General features: G+C 53.4%; 2 protein-coding genes across 4 annotated transcripts; one reads left to right on the plus strand and one right to left on the minus strand.

The window, feature by feature from the left end:
* Nucleotides 1-443: 443 nt before the first annotated feature.
* Nucleotides 444-12450, plus strand: FDFT1 (farnesyl-diphosphate farnesyltransferase 1; the record flags this gene model as incomplete). Of its 2 annotated transcripts, XM_084202737.1 has the most annotated exons (8): nt 444-575; nt 1529-1626; nt 5260-5443; nt 7919-8047; nt 8438-8629; nt 9229-9405; nt 9621-9773; nt 10914-12450. In XM_084202737.1, the coding sequence occupies 8 exons, from the start codon at nt 474-476 to the stop codon at nt 11133-11135; spliced, it is 1257 nt and encodes a 418-aa protein (XP_084058863.1). In that variant the 3' UTR covers nt 11136-12450. The 2 variants fall into 2 exon arrangements, with proteins under 2 accessions (XP_084058863.1, XP_084058862.1); XM_084202736.1 differs by lacking the exon at nt 444-575 and having other exon boundaries at nt 1331-1626.
* Nucleotides 12451-13583: 1133 nt separating this feature from the next.
* CTSB (cathepsin B) lies at nt 13584-26818 on the minus strand. 2 transcript variants are annotated; one of them, XM_084202702.1, is made up of 10 exons: nt 26745-26818; nt 20777-20928; nt 19469-19554; nt 18968-19082; nt 18266-18384; nt 17553-17638; nt 16789-16935; nt 16070-16186; nt 15091-15219; nt 13584-15003 (listed from the first exon to the last, which is right to left on the minus strand). In XM_084202702.1, exons 2-10 carry the CDS (start codon nt 20900-20902, stop codon nt 14906-14908), a joined length of 1023 nt encoding a protein of 340 aa, XP_084058828.1. In that variant the 5' UTR covers nt 20903-20928; nt 26745-26818; the 3' UTR covers nt 13584-14905. The 2 variants fall into 2 exon arrangements, with proteins under 2 accessions (XP_084058828.1, XP_084058827.1); XM_084202701.1 differs by having other exon boundaries at nt 26680-26809.
* Between the last annotated feature and the right edge of the window lie 983 nt (nt 26819-27801).

Raw genomic sequence — 27801 nt, forward strand, 5'->3', positions numbered from 1 at the left:
TTCTCCGCCCCTGAAAGTGTCCAAGACCAGGCTGGACGGGGCTTGCAGCAGCCTGGGATAGTGGAAGGTGTCCCTGTCATGGCAGGGGCTTGGAATTGGAATGTCTTCACGCTCCCTTCCCACGCCAACCATCCCGTGCCTCCATGGCGGCTCCGCTCCCCTCACGCTCACACGAGGGGGTTCGGGGCCGCCGACTCCTTCCCGCTCCGCCTGTGCCGACGCGCGCCTCCGCCAATCAGCGTCCGCCGCTGGCCGTCACACCAGCCGCGCCGCCTTTCTATTGGCTGGCACTGCCCTGGTGCGAGCGCGCCTTCACCAATCGGAGGCGCGCCCGCCCCACCGAGCGATGTGCTGAGCGTTGTGATTGGCTGCGGGGCGGGGCTGGAGCGGCCCCGCCCGTTCCCGGTTAAGCGGCGGGTGGGGGGGGCGGCGGGAGCGCGCGGCGGCGGCGGTGGGGTCTGAGCGCGGCCCCCATGGAGCTGCTGCGGAAATGGCTGGGCCACCCCGAGGACATCTACAACCTGCTGCGCTTCAAGATGGGCGGCTACCGCGCCGTCATGCCGCGGATGGACACGGTGAGGAGCGGCGAGGGATGCGCGGGCGGCGGGAAGCGCTTCGCTGTCGCCGGTGCGCGGTGCTCCCGGTGGGGAGCGGGGCACGGGAGGAGGAGGAGGTGGGGGGTACTGTCATGTCCGGACGCGGATACGGTGTTGCCATGGGTGACCATCCCCTATCCAGCGTGTAGAGGACTTTGCCCGGCTGTGTGCGCCTCGGTGCTGCCCGGTTGCACCGACTCCGGGCATTCTATTGCATTGCTCGTACCGTGTGTGGATCCTACCGGTTCCGGGCATTCCACCGGTTCCGGGCATCCTGTGCATTGGTGCATCCCACCGGCTCCGAGCATCCCTGCTTTGCCCGGTGCCGGTACCCCGCGAGCTTCCCACCGGCTCCGGGCATCCCTTGCATTGCTCTGTGCCGGTACCAGTGCCGGCCATCGCAGAGCCCCGGTGCTACCGGAGCATCCCGCGGCTCCAGGCATCCCTCGCATTGCTCGGTGCCGGTATCCTGCGAGCATCCCACTGACTCCCAGCATCTCAGGCTTCCCATGCATTTCTCGCTTCGCCTACCCGCATTCATCCCCCCAGCTCCGAGCATCCCTTGCATCGCTCGGTGCCGGTACCCTGCGCGCATCCCCGGGGCTGCGGGCATCGCACGGCCCCGGCGCTGTCCGTACATGGCAGCGGCCGCGGAGCCGGTACGGGGCGGGTTAAGGGGCGGGTTTCGGGCCGGGGGCGGAGCGGCCGCAGCCCCCCGCCGCCGCCGCGCCCCCATGGCGGCCGGCTCCCGGGCCGTGTCCGTGCTGCGGCGGACGCTGACCCTGTCCCCGCCGCGGAAGCCCCCGCGGGCAGCGGGCCGGCGGCGGGGACAGCAGCAGCAGCAGCGCTGCGGAGCCCCCGCGGCGCCCCCGGCCCCGCCGCCCGCCGCCCCCCGCCTCCAACCCGCGGCCCCCGGGCCGCTCTGCCCGCAGGACTCGCTGGGATGTGGCCTCCGCACCTGCTACCGGTACCTCAACCAGACCAGCCGCAGCTTCGCCGCCGTCATCCAGGCTCTGGATGGAGAGCTGCGGTGAGCGGGGGGACACCGGGGGGACGGGGAGGGGGTGCGGTGACCCCCGGTACTGGGGGTTTTTGGTGGGTGGTGGGTGGGGTGACCCCCAACGCTGGGGTCCTCGGGAGGGGGTGGGTGCAGCTCATTCCCTGATCCCGGGAACCCCCTGGAGATGGTGGGGGTCATTCTTTTCCCTGGAAGGTGGTGGGTGCAATGCTGTCCCGACACTGGGGATCCCGGGGAACTTAGTGGGTGCAGTGGCCCCCCAGTTTCAGGTCTCCCCAGGAGCTGGTGGGTGTGATGCCACCCCCCCAATACCAGAGCTGGTCCCCATGCAGTACCCCCAAACTCCATTTTTCTCTTGTGGAGCTGCTGGGACACGCTCCCTCTCCCATCAGGAGCTGACTGGACTCGCTCAGCTCAGCCCCACCCCGTGCAGCAGGACGTGGGGCTTTTCACGTCCCAGCTGGCTGTGCCACATCCCCCCTCCACACCACATCCCCCCCCAAACTGGGTCTCTGGGCTGAGCCTCCTGGCCAGCAGGCTGTTAAACACAGGGCCTGGCAGTGTGCCCTGTGTGACACCCTGGGAATGTGTCCTGGCACTGCCCAGGCTGGCGCTGGACAAAGGCTGGAGGGAGGAGGTGAGGAAAAACCTGGGGCTGACCAAGGGTCTGGGCCTTGCCTGGGAGGTGCTTTTGGAAGCAGCTGCCTCAAAAGCTGACAAACTCCCCCTTGTCACAGGGGGTTTGTTGCACACTCATTTTTTGCTGTGCAGATTTTGCTGCCCTGTGCAGAAAAGCTTCAGACAGGAATAGTAACAGAGGATGTAAAGCCTAGCTGGCCAGGGGGCCTCATGCCATGTAATTATTCTCCATATAATTCCCTATATTCATTTGACAATTACTGATTTCAGTTTTTAAATCCCCAGTTAATTCCAAGATGGGTTGATGATCAAATATAGGGGTTCTGAGAGTTGTTCCAGACACATCTGATCTGAGCTGCTGCAGGCACCACCCTGAACACTGGGTGGTCTGTGGGGTTTCTGAGCCCTGGTTTGGCATTTTGGATGGTGCCCCGTAGCTGTGTCCAGTGTTTATGAAATGGTGTTTGCAGCCTGGTTGACAGGAAAGGCAGAGAAATTCAGTGGTTTGGCTGAAATTGCATGGAAAAGTACAAGTCGGGCCAAGAATTAAGCTTTTTATTTTCCATGCTTTTTCTGTGCAGAAATTAAGAAAAAAAAATTAAGAAAACACTATGAAACCTGTTAGCAATGTGCCTGCCCTGTGCTTGCCTCAAACTTCATGCAGTTTTCTTTGTCTGTCTTTTTTGTCCTTTAATCCTTGCTCTGCAGCCTGCTGGGATCAGGATCACCCTTCAGGGCACAGAAACTTCAGCCTGTCATCCTAAAAATGCTCTTGCCTGATCTCTGCAACCCAAGGTTGGGCAGGGATGGTGGTTGGATTACAGCTGGCTCAGTAGTGCATCAGGAGAGACTCATTTTCAGAGCCCAGGAGTTCCACCAGAGAATTTAGGGACAAACAAGGGAAATACAAAATAGGGAAGAGAGAGAATAGGCAGAACCACAGCCTTGCAGAATGAATTAATTTTTCTGGATCAAAAAAGTGCTTGCATTGATGTTGACCCCATCAGGGAGTTCAGCTGAGCCCCTGTGGTTACAGACAGGGATCCCAGAAGGGCTGCTGGAAAATGGGGAACTTCTGGAGGAGTGCCTGGGGCAGCGCTTCCCTGGCCAGACAAGGTGTTGGTTGTTGATCTGAAATGTCTGGTTCCTCCTTCCTGGCTTTTTTTGGCCCCATAAACCACCTGTTTTGCTGGCCAGAGCCCTGTCCAGCTCGTTGCTCCATGGTTAGGGTGTTTTCTGGGAAGGTGGGAGGCTCAAAACTGCAGTTTCATCCACAGCTGAGCCAACAGCATCATAACTGGGGGTGGAGGGAAGGAGTTATGATCCAAGCTCATAGCTCCTCTCCTAGTGATGGAGAGGAGAAGGCTCCTGCCTCTCTGCTGCCAGTTCCATGGTCCTGCCTGTCTCTGGAACTCTTCAGCATCTATTCCTGAGAGTTCAGCACAGGCTGTATGTCCTGACAAGGAGAAAGGAGACCTCCTCACCTGGGCAGGAGGGAGCTGCACTCAGGACAGGGCTGGAGTTTGAGCTCTGGAAAATCCTGACTTGTTCTTTGCAAGTGTCTGCTTCCATTTGTGCCACGGGTCTAAATCCAGTATGTGATGGAAGTTAGGGAGGCAGGCAAAGTCTGGATGCAGAGTTGGGGTTAAATAAGTGTTTTAACTGTGCTGGGTTCTGGAATTACTGCTGGCTCTTCCCTGGGCATGATGCCCATGTGAGAGGTGCCTCTGGGATGGCATTTCCAGGTTCTGCTCTGCCTTTCTTGGTGGCTCCTGGAAGTGGGTTGGAGCCTTGGGTACTTGCACCCTGTTGGATGAACATTTACAGCCTGGCTGGAATGGAAAAACTCAGTCATGCAAAGGAACAGGAGCACGAGAGAGCTGCTCATGTGGTTTGACAGAGGTCCTAAATACCCTTCTAATCAAGGAAAAAAAGCCAAATTTAACAGTATTGCTTCTAAGAGCAAGTCAGTTTTCCCTGGGTGATTAATCACTGCTTGCACATTTTCATTCCAGGGGTACAGCACTGTCACCTGGTAATTAGCATTTAAGCAGACCAAGCTACTTTCCATTTGTTAAAGAATTAATAAATGCTTCATCTCCTTGGCATATATCCATGTGCTCATGGAGATCTGGGGATTATTTAATATAAATCCTGGAGTTGCAAACAGCATTTCTTGCCATCAGGAGTTGGTTTTGTTTTTTTTTTTTTTTTTTTCCCTTCAGCTGCAGAAATGTGGAGGCAGGGGTGGGGAAGGAAGCAGGGGTGGTGGGAGCAGGAGGGGAAGTGGCTCTCCAGCAGCTTCCTACTGGGATGCTGGGATACATGGGCTGCCTCCAGTGTCTTGCTCCTGGAGATTTAAAATACAGGGTGATTTTGGCTCTTTCTGCCAGTCCTAATGTTTCTGTTGCACAGTGTGATTATTTTACCCCATCAGGGTAAAAGGTGTGCAGAGAAGGGGGAGTGATGAGGAAAACACACCTGTTTTTTTCCCCCCTTCCCTATTTGACATTTGCATTTCCAGATAAGCTGACCTCAGGGTCTGTCCTCTGGGTCCAGGTGAGCACTGGCCTTGCTTGCAGGGTTGGATCTTCCCTGCTCAGGGAGCTCACAGGCCTGACCCTTCCCTGATACACATCTTAGAAACCCCAAAATCATACTGTAGTTCCCTGATACACATCTTAGGAACCCCAAAATCATGCTGTAGTTCCCTGATACACATCTTAGAAACCCCAAAATCATGCTGTAGTTCCCTGATACACATCTTAGGAACCCCAAAATCATGCTGTAGTTCCCTGATACACATCTTAGGAACCCCAAAATCATGCTGTAGTTCTCCTCATGAGGGAAAATCCTGGATTTCCTACCCTGGCTGGGGTAGGAAAGGCACCTGGCAGTGCCACTGTGTGACACGCTGAGCACAAAGTGCCTCTGCTGAATGCAGCTGCTTGTCCTGCCTCCTAGGCACTCCCAACTGAAGGATTACTGTTTTTTCTCCCTTTCCAGCCATGCAGTGTGTATATTCTACCTGGTTCTCCGTGCCCTGGACACTGTAGAGGATGACATGAGCATCCCCTTGGATGTCAAGGTCCCGATGCTGCACGAGTTCCACTCCCATCTCTACCAGCCAGACTGGAAGTACACAGAGAGCAAGGAGAAGGACAGGCAGGTGTTAGAAGACTTCCCAACGGTAAGGCAGCCTCCTCCTTGCTCCTGCTGGCATCTCTGGGTGCATGGTTGTCTCCACGTGGTGCCTGCAGGGCTTGTTCGGTGCCACAGATCTCCCACGGGCTCCATCACCTGCCTGTGGGGCTGGGTGCCAAGCTGGGGTGAGAAACTCAAACATTGTGCAGTGCTGTGGGGCAGAGGGGATCTGGCTGTGGAAAAGTGCCAGCCCTGGAAAGTGGCTTTTTGCCTCCTCTCCTGGAAGAGCACATGACCTTTGTCTTGTGGAGAGAGATTTGGGGTTGTTACCCAGCACAGTGAATTGCCTGTGTGTTGTATTTGTGGGGTGTTGTGATGAAGGAAGGAAGGATGAATTTGAGTCTGATGTTTTTAAAAGGTTAATTTATTATTTTATGATACTATATTACATTAAATAATGCTAAACTGTACTGAAGAATACAGAAAGCATATTTATGGACTGCTAAAAAGATAATAATGAAAACTCTTGGTTCTTTTCAGAGTCTCCACACAGCTTAGCACTGTTTGGCTATTGAGTCAAAACAACTCACACCAGAAACCAATAAAACAATTATTTGTAAATAAACAATCTTTAAACACATTTCATATAAGCAAAACAAAAGTTAATAAGATAATTATTGTGGTTTTTTTTCTCTGAGGCTTCTCAGCTTCTCAAGAGAAAAATCTTATACAAAGAGATTTTTTAAAAAATGTAAATGGAACACCTGGGTGCACAGTGGGAGGTGTCCCTGCCCTCAGGTAGGGCAGAGGGTGGAATGAGATGAGCTTTAAGGTCCCTTCCCACCCAAACCATTCCATAACTCTGTGATATAGACAAAAAGCACCCTCAGTGTTAATAGTAACAATATTCTGTTGAATTTTTTATTGTTGAGTTGATTTTTAGGGCTTTTTTCATCGCTCTCTTTAAGAACAAATGTAATAGTTGTGGTGAGGAGCCTCTCATTTTCAGAGGATGTTCTGTTTTGTTCAAGTTTTTACCATTTTTGATTTATTTTACCCTTTTCAGGCTTTCCCTAGCAGTGGCAATGGGGTAGTTGTTTGGGGAACTGAGGTGTGTTGTGAGTTTTGATGCTCAGGTTTGGGGGGACTGTGGCTGTGGCCTGTCAGTGTGGAGTGCTCTAGGGGATGTCTGTGTTGGGATTCCTGGCAACAGGAATGTGGGTAGGGATACAGTAGGTAAGCCAGTGGCTTGGCTTTAGAGGAGCTTTTGAGAAGGTGTTTGTGGCACTTTGCTGTTCTCTCTTGGTGTATATGTTATTTATTTGAGGCAATCCAGGCTCAGGTATGATTTAAATATTTTTTAATATTTTAAACAAATATTTAAATAAATATTCTAATAAATATCATTTTAATTAATATTTTCCTAAATATTATTTTAATACTTTAAATTAATCCACACTCATAATTATAAAATTGTAGACCCATGGAATTGTTGGTTGTGTGGAACCATAAAAGCTTATCCCATTCCATCCCCTGCCATGGCAGGGACACCTTCCATTAGACAAGGTTGCTCCAAGCCCTCTCCACCCTGACCCTGAATTTTTTGGGGGGCATTCACAGCTTCTCTGGGCATGCTCTGCCAGTGCCTCACCATCCTTATAGTAAAAAACTTCTAATAATATTTCCTAGAGGTGCATTTGCAGGCTGTGCTCCTCTTTGAAGGGGACTGAAGCCACAGAGACAGAAGCAGAATGGATACATTTATTTTACAGACACAACCTTGTTGCACACAACCCCTGGGCTGGCTGCAGTCACCCCCTGATGGAGAATAAAGCTTAGCACAGTAAAACATGATGCTCCATAGTTTTGGGAAAAGGAGGATGCACTTTTTAATTTTTTTTTTTAATGTGAGAGTGATGGAGACACTGCAGGTGTCCCTGCCCATAGCAGGGGGGTTGGAATGAGAGGATCTTCAAGGTCACTTCCAACTCAGCCCACTCTGTGATGCTCACGTTACTGGACATGCAGGAGATGGATTTCACACTTCCCTCACTGCTTGATGCCTTTCCAGTTGTGCCAAATGTGGGAAGCTTTAGAGCTGGAGAGGGCTGGAGAGAGCAGAGCACCAGAAACCTCCCATGGGTCTTTTCCTGTGGCTGGTGTGATGGAATGCTCTCAAATTACAGAGGAAAACAGCTCTGTGTACCAAGTGCAGACAGTTTTGTCCTGCAGCTCCCAGATGATACCAGTCCAAGGCTACAGAGCCTTCCCAAAGATTCTGCTGTGTGTGATCTCCTGCCAGAGACCATCCTGTTTAGACTGGGAACAGGCTAAGCCTGAGCTCCAAGGACCTTGAAACAGCTCAGGTTGAGGGAGTTGTCCCAGACCTCCAGCCAGGGCAGGATTAGAGCCTGGTAAACAGTATTTTTCTGATGTGTTAAGAGATGTTGAGCTGTGCTGCCTTTTTTTTTTTTTTTTTTTCCTTCCTGAACACTCTCTTTCTGTTTTTACCCTGCTACAGATCTCCATGGAGTTCAGAAACCTGTCCAAGGTCTACCAGGATGTGATTTCAGATATTTGCCACAAGATGGGTGTTGGGATGGCAGAGTTCTTGGAGAAAAAGGTGGATTCTCAGCGTGAGTGGGACAAGGTGAGTCAGCCCAGACAGAGGGATGGAGTGAGCATGAGCGGGGTCATGGAGTTAAGGTTGGGAAAGCCCTCTGAGATCATCAAGCCCAACCATTCCACCAGCACTGCCAAGGCCACCACAGAACCGTGTCCCCAAGTGCCACGTGCACAGGTTTTTTGAACACTCCCAGGTAGGGCCCACCTTGTCTCTATGGAAGGAATAGACAGAGCATCCCTGTTGGGAAAAACTGTTTGTTTTCATGGGAAAGCTGAGACATCCCAGGGAGACCTTGCATCAAATGAACTCTCATTTTTGTGAAACTCACTGTGGCAAACAGGCAGCTCTTTGTAACTACTCCTTTTATCTTGTTTTTTTTCCCCCTCCTTTCCCAACTTGGCACCTCCTTGGCAGTATTGTCACTACGTTGCTGGGCTGGTGGGGATTGGCCTTTCCCGTCTCTTCTCTGCATCAGAGCTGGAAGATTCCATCGTGGGGCAGGACACAGACCTGGCAAACTCCATGGGCCTCTTCCTGCAGAAAACCAACATCATCCGTGACTATCTGGAGGACCAGCTGGAGGGAAGGGAGTTCTGGCCCAGGGAGGTGAGGAAGAGCCTCATGAAATTGCTCCTGTTGGCTGTACATCTTCTTGGTAATGGCAGTTCTGATGACAGCTGGCTGACATCTGTCTGTGGCTCTCTGGGTACAGATGTGGGTGCAGGGTGATGTCACCACACACTGCCAAGAGCTACTTAGGCAGCTCTTTCTCCTCTCTGCTAGCTTTTCTCTAGGAATGAGGGAGGATGAGACTAACTGGGATCCCAGGAGGGTACCCAAAAGCTTCCAAAAAGAGGATCTGCTTTGCCTGTGCCTGACATGATGTCCAAGAATTTTTCTCCCCTTTTCCCATGTGGCTCAGCTGTCTCACAGGGCATTTCTTGATGTGTGACTCACCTTTTCCTTGCCCTCCCTAGGAAAGATGGGGAGATGAGTTTCACCCTCCTCCCCTGCCATCTCTTTGTGTGCACCAGGGCCACTGTCACGTCCCCCCAGCCTGCCCTTCCTGCCTTTCTTTACCCCAGCATTGCTCCAAGGCTGTTGTGTGGGGGTTTTGGGTGGTTCTTGCTGCTCTCCCAGACCTGCTGTCTCTCTGATGACATCAATGCACCCTCCAACCCAGGAACACTTATCTTGGTGTTTAGGTTTGGAGCAGATATGCCAAGAAGCTCTCAGACCTTGCCAAGCCAGAGAACATCGACGTGGCCGTGCAGTGCCTCAATGAGCTCATCACCAACGCCCTCCACCACGTCCCCGACGTCCTCACCTACCTGTCCCGCCTCAAAAACCAAAGTGTCTTCAACTTCTGTGCTATCCCCCAGGTGAGCTGAGCTTCCAGGTGGTTCCTCACCCTCTGCAGCCCAACTGGTGAGGAGCTGGAGGTGGAGGAGGTTCTGTGTTGTTGGTTTTTTGCTTATTTCTTGGCTCCTGCCATTTCTGCTGTTGTTGAGGTTGTGGCTCCTCTCCATGGATGTCACTGTGGACAGGGTGACCCTTTGGGAAGTTCCTTGCAGTGCAAGTTGCTGTCTCTCCTCAGGTGATGGCCATTGCCACGCTGGCTGCCTGCTACAACAACCAGCAGGTGTTCAGGGGGGTGGTGAAGATCCGCAAGGGCCAGGCCGTCACCCTCATGATGGATGCCACCAACATCCAAGCTGTCAAAGCCATCATGTACCAGTATGTGGAAGAGGTAGGCTCAGCAGCTTGTTTTGGGTCATTCCTGGCTGTTCCTGTCCCTGTTCTTGGGGTGGAATTGGGAGTACACTGGGGATCTGTTCATTCTGTCCTTGGCTCAGTGGTGGTGGGGAGTGGTGACCCTGATGTGGTTTTGGCCTGGACCAAACTGTGCTTGATGTGTTCCCTTAAATGTTCCCTGGGTCTGGGTCTGTGTTGAGAAGTGGCATCCTGGCCTGGACCAGCAGTAGTGGGTCCAGCAGGACCAGGGCAGTGCCCATCCCCTTGATCCAATTCTGGGGCCAGTTCTGGGCCACTCACAACACAAAGGACATTGAGGGGCTGGAGCATGTCCAGAGAAGGGGCTGGAGCACCAGGAGTGGCTGAGGGAGCTGGGGAGGGGCTCAGCCTGGAAAAAAGGAGTCTCAGGGGGGACCTTATGACTTCCTCCTGACTTCAGGGTCCTGTGGAGATTAAAAGTTCACATGGAAAGTAAACTGGTAGGGGTTTTATGGGAAAAAGCCACCTCCTTCCCCAAAACCCAATTCCAGTGAAGGCTGTTAAATAAAAATACTTCTGCAGCAGGGAGACCCCACACCATGGGTTATTAGAGCTGCCCTTGTGAACTGGCTGATCCCATGGCCAGGGACAGTGACACTGCAGGGCTTTAACCCAGGAGAGGGTCTCTGCTTGAGCCCACCTTGCTCAGACTCCTGCAGAAGGGTAGCTCAGAAAGCCATGAGAAAAAACCCCCAAATGCCACAGAGTCAGGTGATGATGAGGCTGTTTCCAGGCAGGAATGTTCCCACTGGTTTCAGGTGGGCTATACAGCGAGTGAGGATTGCAGAGTGAAAACCCCTGATCCCAGTAACACCACTGGTCCCAGTAACACCACTGGGGCTTGAGGGACGGTGTCCAAAGCCATGTGATCCATGTCCCATCATGGGGTGCCCTCAAGAGGCAGCTTGGCTTAGTGCACTTCCCAAGGGAAGCAGGATAGGGATGGGATGGGATGGGATGGGCCCCATCCAGCTGTCCCTTGCCTCATGGTGCTCCACCACCGACCTCACTCTTGGCCCTTAAAACTTCAACCTCCTCCCATTTTCCTCCCTGAACTTCCTGTGGGAGCCATAACTGCTCCTCCCTCCTCCTTCAGATCTACCAGAAGATCCCGAGCACGGACCCCTCGTCCAACAAGACGCAGCAGGTGATCTCCTCCATCCGCGCCGCCAGCCTGCCCGGCGGCCCCATGGCCTCCCGCCACCACTACTCCCCCATCTACCTGTCCTGTGCCATGCTCCTGGCAGCCCTGAGCTGGCAGTACCTCAGCACCCTCTCCAAGGCCACCGAGGAGTTCGTGCAGGCAGGGGACAACTGAAGGGCACCGGCCGGGTGGGGGGACAGTGGTGGCAGATGGGTGGCAGGAGGCTCCCAGTCCCCTGCTCTGGGGCTCTGGGGGTGGCCCAGCACGGGGATGGTGACAAGGATGGGACACTGGGGAGGTGCAGCCTCCAGGGTGACAGCGTGGCACTGCTGGGCTCCATCCTCACTGCCCTTGCTGTCTGCTTGGATGGCTGCAAATGCTGACTGGAGTCTTCGTGTTTGGGGTTGAGTATTATTTTTTCCCCCTTCTTTCCTGTTTACCTGAATATTTTTGGTCATTTTTTTTGTTTGGTTGTTTTTTTTTTCCATTAGGATGGTTTGAAATAGAAACTCCAGTTGTTTCTTTTCCTCCTTGAGATTTGAGGCATCTTTCCAGCTCAGAGCTAAGCAAAACCCTGAAGGTTTTGCCTCCCTTTCTTAGGCAGGCTCTTCTCCCTCCCCTCTGGTGCCTGCTCCATGCTGGAAAGATGCTGCTTTAGCTGGGAGAAGAATGTGCTTCCTTATCCAAGGAAAAAGCTCTGGCCACTTTCTGGCCCTCAGTGATTGGCATCCTGCAGCCTGGAAGCAGGCAGAGGCCATAGTCCCATTTCTATTGTGCTGAAGGATGCTGAAATGAGCCCTTTATAAATATATGGGAGGTGAGGTACTCTATCCACTGAATGTGCCCTCAGCTGAAAGGCAGCTGTGCAGCTCCCTGCCCTGGGACAGATGGCCCCTGCAGTGACACAGATCTTGTTTCAGCAGTGGGGAAGTGGTTAAAATGAGAAGGGAGCTGCCAGCACAGCCCTGAGCTCATAACCCCGGGCCTGACCCCCCAGCAGGCTCTGGGCTCTGCACTGACCCAGCCCCAGGACATGGGGGGTCGTGGCAGAGCAAGGCAGGGGAGTGAGAGTTTGCACCCTGCTGTCCCTGTCCCTCATGGGATGCTTTTTTAGGGGGGCTTTGCTCACCCTGGAAGGGAGGAGTGAGCCCTGCCAGGAGCTGGGAAGGCTGGAGCCACCCAGGGGGTGACCGGGGCAGGTTTCCCTGACCCACTTGGCTCTGGCTTTGGGTCAGACTGATGTGTGAGCTGCAAGAGGCTCCCACTGCTGTCTTCAAACACAGCAGGCTGGACTTACAAGGGGAAACAGCACTCTGAAGGCAAGTCCTGTTCTCCTGGGGTGGATTGTTCTTTGCAAGGTCCCTACCCACCCCCTTCAAATGCTGCTTTGCTGTCCTGAAGGGAAGGAGAGCCCATGTCCTGGTCTAGGACAGACCTACCAGGTGCAGGGTGGTGGCCTTTGCAAGGCCAGGCTGTTACTCAGAAGGAGAGTCCCTACTCCACAGTTTCTGGTGTAGATTTAAGCTGTTGTTCTAAAGAAACTCATGGTAGCTCTCTTTGTGCAGCTTCCAGTCTTGTTGAAATTAAAAATTTTCTTTGGAAAAAAAAAAAAAAAGAAAGTGCTGGGTCATCTTTTATTTTTTTTCTTTCAGCTGTCATTTTTTTTACAGCAGTTATTTCCCCACAGGTTACAAGCCCTCAGCCCATGAAATTCCAGTGCTCCCTTGGTGCCAAGTCTGGGTATCAAAGTACAGCCTCGTGTGCCAGACCTGGGGAAGAATTTTAACCAGAGGGACAGCTGAGGGTCCATAAATTCACCTTGAAAGGAGTGGTGGCACAGCCTTGGGCTGCAGGCACATTCTCCAGGGCCCTGTGCATCCTCAGGGATGCTGGGGACAGGTCCTGGTTGCTCTCTGCTCTGGGTGGAAGCACCTTGCCCACCACCAGCAGAGCCACAGGACAGGGCTGGCAGTGACCACCCCTGCACAAGGGAGGGGATTCTGCTCCTCTGTCCCCCTCAGGTGAGACCCCACCTGCAGAGCTGCCCCAGCCCTGGGGCCAACAGCAGGAGGATGTGGAGATCCTGGAGAGAGACCAGAGGAGGCCACAGAGATGCTCCAAGGGCTGGAGCCCCTCTGCTCTGGAGCCAGGCTGGGAGAGCTGGGGGTGCTCACCTGAAGAGCAGAAGGATCCAGGGAGAGCTCAGAGCCCCTTCCAGGGCCTAAAGGGGCTCCAGGAGAGCTGGAGAGGGACTGGGGACAAGGGATGGAGGGACAGGACACAGGGAACGGCTTCCCACTGCCAGGGGGCAGGGATGGCTAGGATATTTGGAGGAAATCCCTGTGAGGGTGGGGAGGCCCTGGCACAGGTTTCCCAGAGAAGCTGTGGCTGCCCTTGGATCCCTGGAAGTGTCCAAGGCCAGTCTGGACAGGTCTTGGAGCAGCCTGGGACAGTGGAAGGTGTCCCTGCCCATGGCAGGGGGTGGCACTGGATGATCTTTAGGGTCCCTTCCCACCCAAACCATTCCCTGAAGACAGAAGGGTCTCACTTGGCTTCCACTCCAGACAACCATCTGAGGGTGGCAGAAGCCAAGCAGAAGCAACCAAGAGCCAGGAGCCAAGACACTGGAGAAATCATTTATTGGCACAGGTGTTCCAGCCAAATACAGCACAGCTCTGCCTCACTGGTGCCTGAGCAAGCAGAGGTAAGGGGCTATTTTACAGTGCATGGAGAGCCTGCTTCACACATTTCAGACCCATAGCCTCAGGTCACTAATATATTTTGTGCTTTAAAATTAAAAAAAAAATGCTCTTTGCTATATTAGTGTTGGCAAATCACATGATTCCTCCTGTACACAACCTAGTACATCTCCCCCAGTAACAAAAATAAGGGTTTTTTACCTTCCTTAATGTCTGTGGCTCAAGAAAAAAATGCTTTAATCGTGTCCAAGTTAGTGAGACACCTCCAAGCATCTGCTTGAGCTCCCTGCAGCAGACTTGGGAACCATCCCTCAGCTCAGCATCCAGCACCTGCAGCCCCAAAGCACCCCGAATTTGGGCACTGCACCCCTGCCCAGGCATGACCTGCACACACCAAGCTGCTCAGCCATGGAGGAGATGGGCTTTTCTCTTTCCAGCTCCCTCCCAGATGCTTGCAGGATATTTGATCAAAGGCTCATGGAGCTCCAGCCAGGCCCTTCCCCAGCATCAATAACCCCAAACTACAGCAGATAAAAAAGTCAGTGAGCAGCTGAGGAAGAAGTGGTTTGTAAAAGCCAGAAGGATGGAGCAGAGCAGGCGATGCACGAGGGACTTGGTGCAGGCAGCTCTGGCCAGAGCCACCCCCACAGCAAGTTCATCAGTATTTTGTTCATTAAGAGGTCTAAAATTAGCCAATTCAAGGCACACACTCACAGGAAATTCTTCCCTGCTTGTTTTGGGTGCTAACAGTCAGATCAACCCATCTGGGGGTGCACAAATCCCCCCTGGCCATGGCTTTCCAGCAGCATCCACCTCTGCTGCCCCACCAAGTCCCTAATCCCAGCACAAAGCTACTGCCTCCTGCCCTCCCAGTAGCAAACTGGGCTGGAAGGGGTCCAGGCTAACCAAATTCCAAGAGGCCAGCGAGCTCTCCAGCAGTTCTCTGAGCAGGGAATGCCCCAGTGTCCTGCTGTGACCCACCAGAAGCAGGAGGTTGGCAGAAAGCAGTTCCACCTCCAGCTCCACCATACAATTTAAAAAACAAACCCAAAAATTTTAAAAAGAAAAAAAAAAAACAAAAAACAACCAGGGACAAAAAATTGAAAAAAAAAGAAAAAGAAAAGATAAAAAGCTTTAATAAAGTAACCTGAACTAGAGTCTCTTTTAGAAGGGAGGGTCTCTGCACCCAACCCACTATCAGTTAAAAGCATCAGGGACTCAGGATTATTTGTGGTTTGATCAGAGTTACATCCTCTTCCAGTACTGCTCCGTCCTGGGGATGCCAGCCACAACCTCGGACTCGATGCCACAGTGGTCCTCTCCTCGCAGGATTTTGAAGAAACCTGGGAGAACACAAAAAACAGTCACCCTCTGCATCCCTCCGAGGGGAATGGGCGGGGAGCCGGGGCGGGGATTGCCGGCGCTCTCACCGTTCTCCCCCCAGTCGGTGTTCCAGGAGTTGGCCACCAGCCAGTAGGGAGTGTCGTTCTCCACGCCCCAGCCCAGGATGCGGATGGCGTGGCCTCCCACCTGCTCCCCAGACACGTGCTGGTAGACCCCTGCAAGGGAAAAACACCCCAAAATGTCAACACCCACACCACAGAGTGCTCTCAGTCTGGGGGCCCCCAGTATCACAAACCTCAGAGTGGCTGACATTAATAATATATATAAAATCAGATAATTTTAAAATATTATTAATTTTGGGTTTTGGTTAAATGTGAGACTGAAACTTAGTGCAGAGTCTGGAGAAAGGAGTTTTGCACGGGGAGATGGCAACAGGATGGAAGGGAAAGGTTTTAAACTAAAAGATGGGAGATTTAGGTTGGGTTAGGAGGAAATTCTTCCCTGTGAGGGTGGGGAGGCCCTGGCACAGGGTGCTCAGAGAAGCTGTGGCTGCCCCTGCATCCCTGGAAGTGTCCAAGGCCAGGCTGGACAGGGCTTGGAGCAACCTGGGATAGTGGAAGGTGTCCCTGTCCATGGCAGGGATTGGAATGAGATGATTTTTTAATCATTATCTTCCCATCCAAACCATTCCATGATTCTGTGACCAATGCTCAGCACCAGGACACCCAGAGACATTCCCCAAGGGGCTCAAAGCCAGTTCACAACAAGAGTTTTGAGCTCCTAAATCTGAGCTGTTGTTGTCAGCTGGAATTTGGGATGCTTCCCCTTAGGGCTCCTTCCCTGATCCAATCCCAAGAACTGATTTCCCTTGTTATGGACACAGGAGGTGGCATGGGCAATGTGTCCTTGTCCCAGCAGATACTCGGGTTGAGATATCTCAGGTTGAGATACTCAGGTTGAGATACTCAGGCTGAGATCTCCAAGACTAGAGAAGACAACCAGGGCCACCAAAGAGGGACCCTCTGGTTGAAGCTCTCCCCCCACAGCCCCAGTGGTGCTGCTCACCAGATTTGTACATCAGGAAATCCTCGTAGACAATGAAGGCTCCTTCCACTGGGCCGTTCTTGTAGATCTCAGCCATGATTTCCTTCTCACTGCGAGGCACTCCGTAGGATGTGATGCCTAAAAGCAAAAGAATTCCCACCATTGGGATGGCACTGTAAGGCCACACAGGATGGCTCAGTGTCAGCCTACAGGAGGCCTCTTGCACATAAATTCAGGTTAAATCCAAATCCAGCAGCTCCAGAGGGACTGACACAGCCAAGCAGGAAAAGTGGGCTCCAGCCACCCCTCTTCCAGAAGGAAATATTTAATCTGAATCCTATTCTGTACCCAAAGACCTATTCCAGACAACTTTAGTGGGAAGGGACATTTTTCCCTTGTAAATTCTCCTTTTTAAAACCCAAAAGACTCAAGGTGAAGACAAATCCCCAAGAAACCGCCGGATTATCCTAAATATGCAGGGCTGCCAAGGAGACTTGGAGGTGGCTTTGACACCACGCTCTTCAAGCCAGCCACGTGCACCACGAGGACTCAAACCAGTTCCACCAGTTCCCCCTTCCCAGCTGAGTCTCAGCAAACACAACCCGTGCATCTGCCACACTCAGCTTTGCTCCAGGACCACCAGGGACAGGGCACAGGAGAAAATCCCACCCGGAACAGGTCCAATCCCTCCCAGCTACCATGAGGACCTCTGGAATCGCTCTGCAGGCCACCTCCCTTACCGTAGTGCTTGTCCTCCTTGTATGAGGGTGAGTAGCCAGGCTCACAGTGCCGGCTGCACCTCGGGGTGCCCCCTCCCTCCCCGGTGCAGGGGGGCCGGCTGCCGTTGACGTGGTGCTCGCAGGGTGGGATGGAGTAGGGCCGGCAGCCTGTCCAGGACAGAGGTGACATCAACTGGTTGTCCCCAAAGACCCTGACAGCCACGCTGGAGAAGGCACCAGAAGCCCCAGGAAAGAGCCTTTCTGCCCCAGGAACCTCACAAATTAGTGGGGTACTGGGGGGTCTTCCATGAGCAATGTGTTTCCCACCGCCTCCCTCTCCAAATGGTGATGGAAAAGGTGGAAACATGAACCAGCTGATGGTCATGACAGGGGGAGGCAGAGGGTTCCAGTCTGGAAGTTATTTTTTGAAGGGGGAACACTTCAGGAAGACTCCTGACCTCTTCAAAGCGTAGTGAGCTGGTTCAAACCCAGCAACAACACAAAATTCACAGCCTGGTTCATTCCTGCTATGGAAACAGGAGCCTTGGGAGGGTGTTGAGGGCTCCTGGCTCCCTTCCCAGATGGGCCTCTTGCCTCTGGGTGCTGCTCTGGGACCCTTGTCCCAAAGGAAGGAGCCATGGGGGCACAGGCAGCCAGCTGGGACTGCAGAGGTGCTCGAGTTGAAGGAGGGAGCAGACCAGGAGAGAAGGGTCACAAAAATCGTAAACTTTAAGCAAGCAGAGATGCTCCTCCCTGCTTCCCCAAGGGTATCTGCCAGGACTTACCCACGTGGGAATCGTAGAGACCCCCGGACACGAGGCCCCTCTCTGTCCAGTACCTCCATGCACCAGAGGGGTAACCACCATTGCACCTGCGGGGAGAGGCACCAGCTCCAGCCCCAGCCATCCCATTCTGGGAGAGGCAAGGGAATGGAGCCAGCCTGGGACGGTTCAAAGGAAGGTTTGGTATATTAAACCTTTTTTTAGTCTGTTCTTTTCTTCCCCAGGATCTGCCTTGAGACACCAAGGTCTCAGGCAAGGAGGTAAGAGCATGCATGGCTCCAAACCCCAAAGTGCCTCCTTACCAGGTCCCTGAACAGCTTCTGCTGCCAGCAGCAACAGGACTTGGAGACTCAACTCCTTACCCTGCTCTCAACAACTGGGAAAGCCACAGGCAGAAGGCTTGTGCCTGAAAACCAAGGATCTGGGACTATGAAAAGACCCTTCCTTTGGGTTTGGCAGCTGCCAGCTCTGTGTGGGAGAGCATCAAGTGGCTGCAGCCATCACCACCCACTATGCTGGGGGCAGGATGTGCCACAGTCCCTGGAATCACCTTAATGCTCCCACCAAACTCCCTCATCCACAGCACAAACCTCTGGAGGAGCTCTGTGCTCCTAAGGGAGCTAACAAAGGCAGGGCTGAAGCAATCAGCACCTCCAGGGTCTGCCCCTGCTCCTCCCAACCACCTTCCAGGAGCACAAAGACCAGGAGCAGCTCACCCCATGCCACACTCAAAGCCACAGCACGACAGCAGGTCCTCAGCTGAGACCTCCACGCTGACCTTGGCGTTGGTGTGGACACAGATCCGGTCTGAAATCGCTTCCACGGCACCAAAAGCCTGAGGGCAACCCAAAAACACCCATTAGAGCTCACCCAGGGGAGAGAAATCAGGAAACCTCCTGGAAATGAGAGCACCAAGCATGGCCTGGCTGGGAGAAGCCACCCAGGAGCTCAGACACTGCAGGATCCCACAGCGTCCCCTCACAAAGGACAACAAAGATGCTCCAAGGGCTGGAGCCCCTCTGCTCTGGAGCCAGGCTGGGAGAGCTGGGGGTGCTCACCTGGGGAAGAGAAGGCTCCAGGGAGACCCTCCAGGAGAGCTGCAGAGGGACTGGGGACAAGGGATGGAGGGACAGGACAAGGGGGAATGGCTTCTCACTGCCAGAGGGCTGGGATAGATGGGATATTGGGAAAGAATTCTTCCCTACAAGGGTGGTGAGGCCATGACACAGGTTTCCCAGAGGAGCTGTGGCTGCCCCTGGATCCCTGGCAGTGTTCCAGGCCAGGCTGGATGGGGCTTGGAACAACCTGGGATAGTGGAATTGTCCCTGTCCATGGCAGGGGGTTCAGCAGCAAATCAAAGGCGTGGGTTTTGCCCAGTACATTTTATGAACACAACACTAAACTTCCCCTGTCCTTACCCAGCAGGAGCCACAGGAGCCCTGGTCCCTTATCTCACTGATGGTGGGACAGTTGGGCCACTGTGTCCGTGAGTCGAAGTTATCAGGCAGCTCCACGTCTGCAGCAAAATCCACCCTGTGAGGAGAGGGAGATCCTGTCTCAGGAACACCAGCAAACCATGACAGGGTGCACTGCCCTCTCCAACCTCCTCTGAAGGGGGCCTGGAGGACATTTGTGTTGTTTGCTTACTGAAGGAGCACAAATACTTATGTTGTCCTCAGACCAGGTCAGCAGCTCCTCTGGTGTGTTCATTTTCAAGGACAATGAACTGCACAACTGGCCAAGTGCCTGGCAGGACACGGGATGGATTTTCCCCTCACGTGTGCTCAGTGCTTAATTCCATGAACAGTGTCCATCCTGCTGCCCACAGCCTGCCAGGAGAGCCCCTCACCCACTCCAGATGCTCATGAAGGATGCACACAACTTCTACTGGAGCTTCACCTCCTCCTCCCTGCACTCACCTCTCGGGGAGCTTGGGTCCACCCAGGAAGGTGCCACAGAGCTTCTTCACATAGCTCATGTCAGCATTGTGGAAGTTGTGTCCTGCCTGGGGAGAGACACACAGAATTGGGGCACGATTCTCCAGAGCCACCAAGAGCATCTCTGGGATCACAGCTTGGTGCTCCAGAGCTCCCTGAACCCCAGCCAGAGTCTGACACTTGCTGCAAAGCCCAGGGGCCAAGAGCCAAGCACCTACAGACACAGGACACAGCCCAGGATCAGCCCATCAGGACCAGTCAGGTCCAGCTCAAGGCTCTGGACACAGCAAAATGGCCAAGGAGGGTCAAGTCACCAATAAATGGACACTCGCTGCTTGTTTCCAGCCTCCTGCACAGCTTCCTCCTCTTACATTGCTCCTCCTCCTCCTCTACTTCAGCAGAGGTTTGGGAAAGCTGTCAAAGCAGCGCTCATGGTTCAAACAAGAGAGGGAGGAGATGCTGGAACCCTGCATGCTGAGAATTTCAGACTTTCTGTGCTGACAGATCTGACCCCCAGGAGAACACTGCATTGGACCTGAGGCCCTGATGAAGGCTTCCAAAATGGAATGACAGAACTGGGATTATGGGTGTGTAGTTTGATTAGAAGTGTGTAATATCACGTGGTGAAAAACTTAGAGTTAAATGTTTTAGAATATAATATAGAATAGAATTTAGAATATAATATAGAATAGAATAATATAGAAAATAATATAGAATATATGTGAAGCAAGATAGAGGTTTTAAGGCAGAGGTTAATCCTTCTTCTTTACCTTTTTCATGGGTTTGAGTAGTATTTTGTAATTAGACAGAAAAGTTTGCATTGTGGGACACAAGTGATTAGTTACTGAGTTAAAAGTGAAAATAATTTAAGCGTCATTTCTTAATTAGATAGTTTTTCCTTAAAAGACCTTATAGAGATAGATACAGGGCCATTTTGTAGCTTGTTAGTGAAATGCTGTAGAACTCACAGCTTGTGAGACTGCGATATAGAAAAGAGTCTGAACACAAAATACCATCTTGAGCACTTTCAATGGTAAGGAAACAAAAAAAGCAAAGAACCAGCAGTTCCTATTCCCCAAATTCATCCTGCTCTGCTCCAAGGAGGAGCTCCACAGTTCCTGTCACTGCAGGAACCCCTGACAGCATCACCTCACTAGAAAAGCCAGCTGGGACCAAGGCTGGATCTATGTCACCGCCACGGTGACACTCCCAAAGCCCAGCCACTGCATCCCACAGAGAGACTGTCAGCAATGCCTCCCCAAAATAAACCCAAATCAGGCCGGTGCTCACCTTCCAGGTGGTGTTGAGCTTGTTTATGTGGTTGACCAGGTCATCGGAGAAAGGAGGGAAGTGCGGAATGCTGCGAGCGTTGGCAAAGGCCACCAGGACACACAGGAGGGACACGGGCGGCCACATCTTGGCTGCTGAACAGGACACTGCACCTGCAGCCAGATTGGAGCATGGTTGGAACATTCCCAGGGTGGGCTCAGCTGCAGCAACACGTGGGAGGATAAAATGTGTGGCTGCACCAGATCCCTCCAGATCTCCAGCTGCCCCAAAGGTCAGGAGAGAGACCAGGAACAGAGCAACAAACGCCTCTGCAGCTCAGGAGAAATCAGACAAGGCAACCTTGTTTGTTGACCACTGCAGGATTAGCAGCAGCAGGAAAATACCTTTTGAAGCAGATCCAAGGGATTTAGAGGGTATTAAAACCTGTGTTTACTTCCACAACAACGGAGAATAAGGGCCAGGAGAAGGAACAAGTGACACCCCATCTCCACACCAAACTTCAGGCATGGGATTTGATAAACCCTGCTCTTCCCTTTAAGGATATTACTCCAAATTACATTTTTAAGAGCCTCATTTTGGCCAGCCCCTGGCCTGGGGGTGTCACAGCCCCAGGTGTGACCCCCTGTCCATGCACAGGGGGGTCAGCATGCACCAGAGCTGCCTGGGGCTGCCATCCTCTGCTCCCCTCCCACTGGGGCTTTCCCCCAGGGAAGTGCAGGGAATGAGGAAAACCCCAATCTGGGGATCACAGTCACAGAAGAAGAGCAGGAAAGAAAGGGCCACAGCCTCCCATGCAGGAGCACAAGCACCACACAGCCCACAGACACCCCAGGGCTCCGTGGTTTCCCTGCTCCCCTTTAACCTAATTCACATCGAATTGCCCAACTTCAAATTCACCCCCAGCACCAGCAGCCACTTGTTCAACATCCCCACATCTGACTCAGACACAACACGAGCTCCTTTATCTCTGCAAACACACCAGGGCACCCTCCTCCTCCTCCAAACCCTCCCAGCTCCCTCCCACCAGCCCCACACCCACCCCAAGCCTGGGGAGTGCTGCAAGACCTCAGATCCTCCACAGCAGAGATATTCAGGCTTTAATTCCTGCTCCACTCAGCGAGCTGAAGGTGTAATCACCTTTGCAAGCCCGGGTTCGAACCGGACACACAGCTCCTGCCACGGCAGCAGAGCTGGATGAGCAGGGGATGGGGATGGAGACACACACACACACACCTCCCAGCTGGCTGCTTCCACCCACTCCCAGCCAAGTTTAGCCTTTCCAGAGAAGAAAACCCAGCAGGAGTGTCCTACTTTCTGCCAGCAGTGAGCCCAGGCGGCTGCAGCTCGCTGTATAAAGGGGCTTTTTTCTCCTTTCCCACCCCTCCTTCCACCATTTATTTATTTTGTTCCCCCTGCTTTGTGCTTTCAGCAGGACACCCAAAAAAAAAAAGCTGAGTTTCAGCAGCATTTGGGTCCTCCCACTCCTAAATATCACCTCTTTGAAGGGGTTTTATGCATATTTTTAGGGGTTTCCTGGATATTTTCTTGCTTAGAGGTTTCTGCAGGCAAGGGACTCGCTGGCTGTGCTCCCCTGCTTACACAGGAGGTTACACCCAGGAAAACAAATACAGAGTTATATTACAACTGTGCTTTTTGCCCACAACAGGCGACAGAAAGCCTGCAGATAACCAGCCCGAGCTGAAGCACCTTTTAAATGAAAGATCTCATAAAAATAATAATTAAAACAATGCACACACACAAAAATGTCAAACCCCACAACCCTCTGTACTTCCTGCAGAGTCAACTCGGTATTTTCCCCTAGCACAGGCAGGAGGTGTTTTTGAGGCCAGAAGTCACATGATTACATTTTTTTTCTTCCAGCAGGATGTTTGTAAATCTGCTGACAGGCTGAAAACCACCCTGCCAGGCATGGATGTGCTGCTCACACCCAGCTTTTGAGGGACAGGCACGGGACATCTCCCAGCCTCGGGTCACCAGACCACACTCTCCAGGCAACCCGAAACCAAACTGAAAATAGATCCCAGCAGTTTCCCCTGAAAGAGGCAGAGTTTCAGCTCTGCTGCTTTGCATCCACACCATGGACATGGCCCAGGGCCAGCAAAGCCAGGAAAGAAAATAGCTGGGAGCCAGACGGCTCTTGAGGCAAAAAAACCCCAAACCCCCTTGCCAAGTCTCTTGTGGGCATGGAGCCACCCTGTGGGTCATGAGAGAGCTGGGAGTGTCCAGCCTGGGGAAGAGAAGGCTCCAGAGAGATCTCAGAGCCCTTTCCAGTGCCTAAAGGGGCTCCAGGAGAGCTGGAGAGGAACTTGGGACAAGGGATGGAGGGAGAGGACACAGGGATGGATGGGATATTGGGAAGGAATTGTTCCCTGTGAAGGAACAGATTGCCTCAAGAGATGAGGGATGCCCCAACCCAAAAAACATTCAGTGTCAGGTTGGACAGGGCTCTGAGCAACCTGACACAGAGTTCAGATACATAGTTAAATGTAATGAAGATGTCCCTGCCCATGGCAGAGAGGTTGGAATTAAATGCCCCTTAAACACTCCTTCCACCCCACATCTTTCTATTATTCTAGGAGGTCTCCTATGGCTGTGAAGTTTAGGGTGGTGGGAGCTGATACCCACGATCAGGCATCCCAAGATCTGTCTGGAAAAGGAAGGGGAAATCCTCACCCTCGTGGGATTTCTTCCTCCCTAACCCCCCTTCTCCCTGGCTTTATCCTATGTACAGCAGGGCTATAAATAGGGCACAGGCACGGGACTGGCAGGGCAGATTCCCACCAGCCATGGGTCATGTGCAGCACAACCACAACAACCCCAGAGACCCTACAGCAACAAAAAGCTGCTGCTTTCCTCCCTCACCCGCTGCCCCAGCTGATCTGAGCAGCAAAACTTCCCCTGGCAGCGTTATCACCCTGGTGCTTCCCCCAGCACCGCTATCTCCTCCTCACACCTAAAACCTCAGGGCCGTTTAAACCCCACAGCAGCAGCCCCGAAAACCAAAATTGCATCACAGCTGCTGCAGCCCAACATCTGCCCCCCAATTCATGCACAGCAAAAAGGGCAGAGGAGCCCCAGCAGATCCTTTCCCTTTGCATCCCCCAGCATCTCCAGAGGTGCCTCAGCTTCAGGATAACCCTGGATAAGGCTGATCCTCACAGCTCCCATCCCACCACAGCCCACCAGGCTGGAAACAGAAACAAGGCTGTTGGGCCTGTCAGCTCCACCCTGCAGAATTCCCCAGCTGGCAGGAGGATGTCTGGGGCTTGCAAAGAGCCCCTCAGGTCACCCCACCTTCCCCTGGATGGAGAGCAGGAATACTTTGAGCTCCAAAGCACCTGCTCATGCCATTTCTTGAAGGATGAGCAAGAAATAAACAAGAAATAAACACCCACCAGCACCCCTGCTCCTGGGTGGGACAGGACCCTCAGGATTCAGCCAGCTGGTCGCTTAGAAAGAGGAAATTCGGGGCAGCTGAGTGCAGCCCCTGTCCCAGCGAGGCAGCGAGGAGGAGGCAGCGAGGCCGAAGGCTCTGCAGGAGCTGCTCAGAGCAGCTGCAGCCTGCGAGGGAGGAGAGCAGCCGAAGGGCTGTGGCTGTGCTGGTGCTGCAGCATCCACCCACAGCCCTCTGTGCTGCCGCAGAGGAGGAGGAGACACCACCCGAGAGCCATCTCCATCCCTCCTGACCAGATCGGGCAGTCAGGGCAACTCCCCGCTTGTTTTCTCGAGGACAGAGCTCCTTGATAATCAAATCCTGATATCCCAGCCTGTCGGAAGCCAGGACATCTCTCTGGCTGTCTTGGATGGCTCGAGCCCCTACCCAGGGGGCTCAGAGACCTTGGCACAGAGCCCAAGACACCTGTGTGTTGATTTTGATCCATTGGAGCAAATTACCACCTTTATATGAAGAATTACAAGTCAAGAGAGTTTAAGCAGAATAATAGTTAGCTTGTCACAGGGTGAAAAATAGATTTTTGGGGTTCTAGAATGGGGGCTCAGGGTCCCAAGATGGAGGAATTTGGGCATACCCTGTCCTTCTTCTTTCTTCTTCCTAGCCTCCATGTTCTGGGTGTTGTTGGCACTTTTGGATTGGTTTAAGGCAGAAATCCACTGTCTAACATAGGTGATGGGTATTGGGAAGTTATTGTAAATAATGCACACGTAGTTTTTAGTATAAAAAGACAACACTGCCCCAAGGCAGTCAGTGTGCCTCAACCTGACCTGCCACACAGACCTTGGCAGGCCAGAGAAAGAATGTTATAAATAAGAAATAATAAACAACCTTGAGAACAGAAGAATCCTGACTCCTTCACTGACAGCTGGGCCGGGAAAAAGAGACTTGTACATATCTCAGAGTCACTCTGGCCAGCAGAGACCCTGATATCCCAGCCCTCAGCAGGAGCCCACATCACCCTCCCAGGGTGCCCACTGAATCCCTTCACCTTTGCACCACAAAGGTCTCCTTCCCCAAAACAAAGCCCACAGTTAAGTCCAACTTAACTTTATTCAAGAAATAAGCACCAACCCAACCTCCAAACCGGCTGCTCCGAGCCCAGCTCACATGACTCAGCCCAGGCAGGTCAGACCACAGGTAAGTCACAGCCCTGAAGCATCTCCCAGCTCCTGCAGTGTCTGGGCCAACCCCCTGCAGGCACAGACAGAGGCATCCACACCTTCTCCAAGGCTCTGAGGAAGGTAAAAGCTGTCCCACCCTCCCTTCTGCAACCTGCAGGGCCAGGGGTGCTCAGCACAGCCCAAATCATGTGTCCTGCTCAGCACCAGCCCTTCGCCTGGGCCCAGCTTTGTCCTTTGTTCTCTTTGCCAGGGCTTGTGACTCCAAGCCACAACAAAGCCAGCCCAGAAAGGCTCAGCTCTAGCTCCAGATCCAGCTCAGCCTGCTGCGTCACCAGGTGAGCTCGGCAGCACCAAACCCGCGCTCTGCTGACTGCATTACCAAGGCTGGAATTATTTTTTCATCAAGGAAGAAAAACAACATGAGGTGCTCCTCCCCATGCTTATTCCCTTCTAGCAAAGCCAGATCGCTAACACGGGTCAGATAACAGAATGCTAGAGAGGTTTGGGTTGGAAGAGATCCTAAAGGTCATCTAATTTCAACCCTACTAGACCTGGCTGCTCTGTATCTGACAAAATAATTCCCTCCCGAGACAAGCTGCAGCCCTCACCTCTGCAGCTTCCATGCACAGAAAGCACAGGATTCCTCCCAAAGGAAGCTGCACTGATTTTTCTTTTTTTTTTTTTCCCTTTTATTCTTACAGACCAATCCATAAACCAGAGTGTTGCAAAAGCCCCCAGACACCCTGTGCTACGGAAGGACAGGACATTTCGAGTGAAACGCCAGAAGGAAGCAATCTTTGCTACATCCCCATGGCTGCAGAGCATCCCTGGGAGTGGGATACGGGGATGAGAGATCCCTTCCAGGCCGGAGGGACACATGGCAGCTTCTCCAGCGCCATTCCCAAGCCACGGTCCTGGTCCAAACCCAGGCTGGGCTGTGCATCACGGGATGCTCCCAGGGTGCCAAACCCACCTCGGCGTCAGCTGACGAGCAGGGCTGCGCTGTTTTTCCTGTCTCTACCATAAAAACAAGGCTTCCTCTCTCCTCCCGTGACCTTTCTTGAAGGTTTGATGCCTTCTGAGCGCTCATTTTCCCTGCCACAACCTCCGCCGCAACGCATCCCCCTCCCTCACCCCGCATTGCGCACCCCGCACCAGCCGCGGACAAAAATCCCCCAAAACGCCGCTGGAAAAAACAGGAGACGCTGCCGCTGCTGTCCCTGCTGGTGTTCCGTGGTCCTCACGGAGCCGTGCAAGGGGATGCCCCATTTTCTGTGTCCCCTGTCCCTAAGCATCCCCTCCCTTACCGCTCCTCGCCGCGCCCGCTCCCGCTGCGCTCCTTGTGCGCGTCCGCGGCACCCCCGGGACTCACCGGCGCTCACGGCCCCCGCTCGCTGGCCACGGCCGGGGCAGCTCCCGGAGGCTGAGTCATCCCCGCCGGCCCGCCCCCGGCGTGACAGCATCCTGCCGGCTGCCCGCCCCCAGAGCCCGCCTCCCTCCCTGCTTCCATCCATCCATCCGTCCATCCATCCATCCATCCCTCCGTGCATCCCTGCGCCCGGCTCCATCGCTGCTCCTCGCTGCTCCTCTCCTTCCTCCTGCCTGCTTCCCTTCTGCCTCCATCCCTGCCCCTGCAGGCTTCCATCATCCTGCTCGCACCTCCGCTCTTCCATCCCTCCTCCTCTGCCCCACCTGGTTTTTGTACCTCCAGCCTGCCTGCATCCTTCCTCACTTCCACCTCCAGCCCACCTGTGTCCCCCTCCAGCCTGCCTCTGGCCTTCCTCCATCCCACAGGTGTTCCTCCCCCTGCCATCCCATCCTTCATTCTTCCTCCTGCCTTTCTCCCTTCCTGCCATACTCCATCCCATTTTGTTTTCATCTTTTAATCTACCAGCATTCCTCCTCAATCCCACCTTTATCCCTGCTTAATCCCATCCACATCCTTCCTGCTTCCTTTCTCCATCCTCTCTCCATCCCATCTAGTTTTCCTCCAGTAACCTGTCTGGATTTTTCCTGAATCCCACCTTTGCTAGCCCATCTCCATCCTGCCTCTATACCTTTTCCTTCCTGTTTCTCTCCTCCAGCTGGCCTTGCTCCCATCTGGTTTTCCTCCTCCAACCTGCCTATATCCTTCCTAAGCCCTCCTGCATCCCACACCCATCTCTTTTCAATTCCACCTGCATCACACAGAATGCCCACAGCAGCTGTGGCTGCCCCTGGATCCCTGGAAGTGTCCAAGGCCAGGCTGGAAGGACTTGGAGCAGCCTGGGAGGGTGGAAGGTGTCCCTGCCCATGGCAGGGGGTGGAATGGGATGAGCTTTAAGGTCCTTTCCCATCCAAACCATTCTGGGATTCTGTGATCTTCCTGCTTCCCTCCTCCAGCCTGCCTCCATCCAGTCTAATTTTCCTACTCCATCCTTCTTGCACCC

This window comes from Fringilla coelebs (assembly GCF_963513975.1).
Source record: "Fringilla coelebs genome assembly, chromosome: 3".
Taxonomy (NCBI): domain Eukaryota; kingdom Metazoa; phylum Chordata; class Aves; order Passeriformes; family Fringillidae; genus Fringilla; species Fringilla coelebs.

Excerpts from the sequence above, each read along its gene's own strand:
- CTSB (XM_084202702.1), bottom strand. The coding sequence starts at position 20,902 with ATGTGGCCGCCCGTGTCCCTCCTGTGTGTCCTGGTGGCCTTTGCCAAC. Across the intron at positions 16,936-17,552 it reads TCTCTACGATTCCCACGTGG|GCTGCCGGCCCTACTCCATC; the intron begins GTAAGTCCTGGC and ends TGTCCTGGACAG. Across the intron at positions 15,004-15,090 it reads CACCGACTGGGGGGAGAACG|GTTTCTTCAAAATCCTGCGA; the intron begins GTGAGAGCGCCG and ends GTGTTCTCCCAG.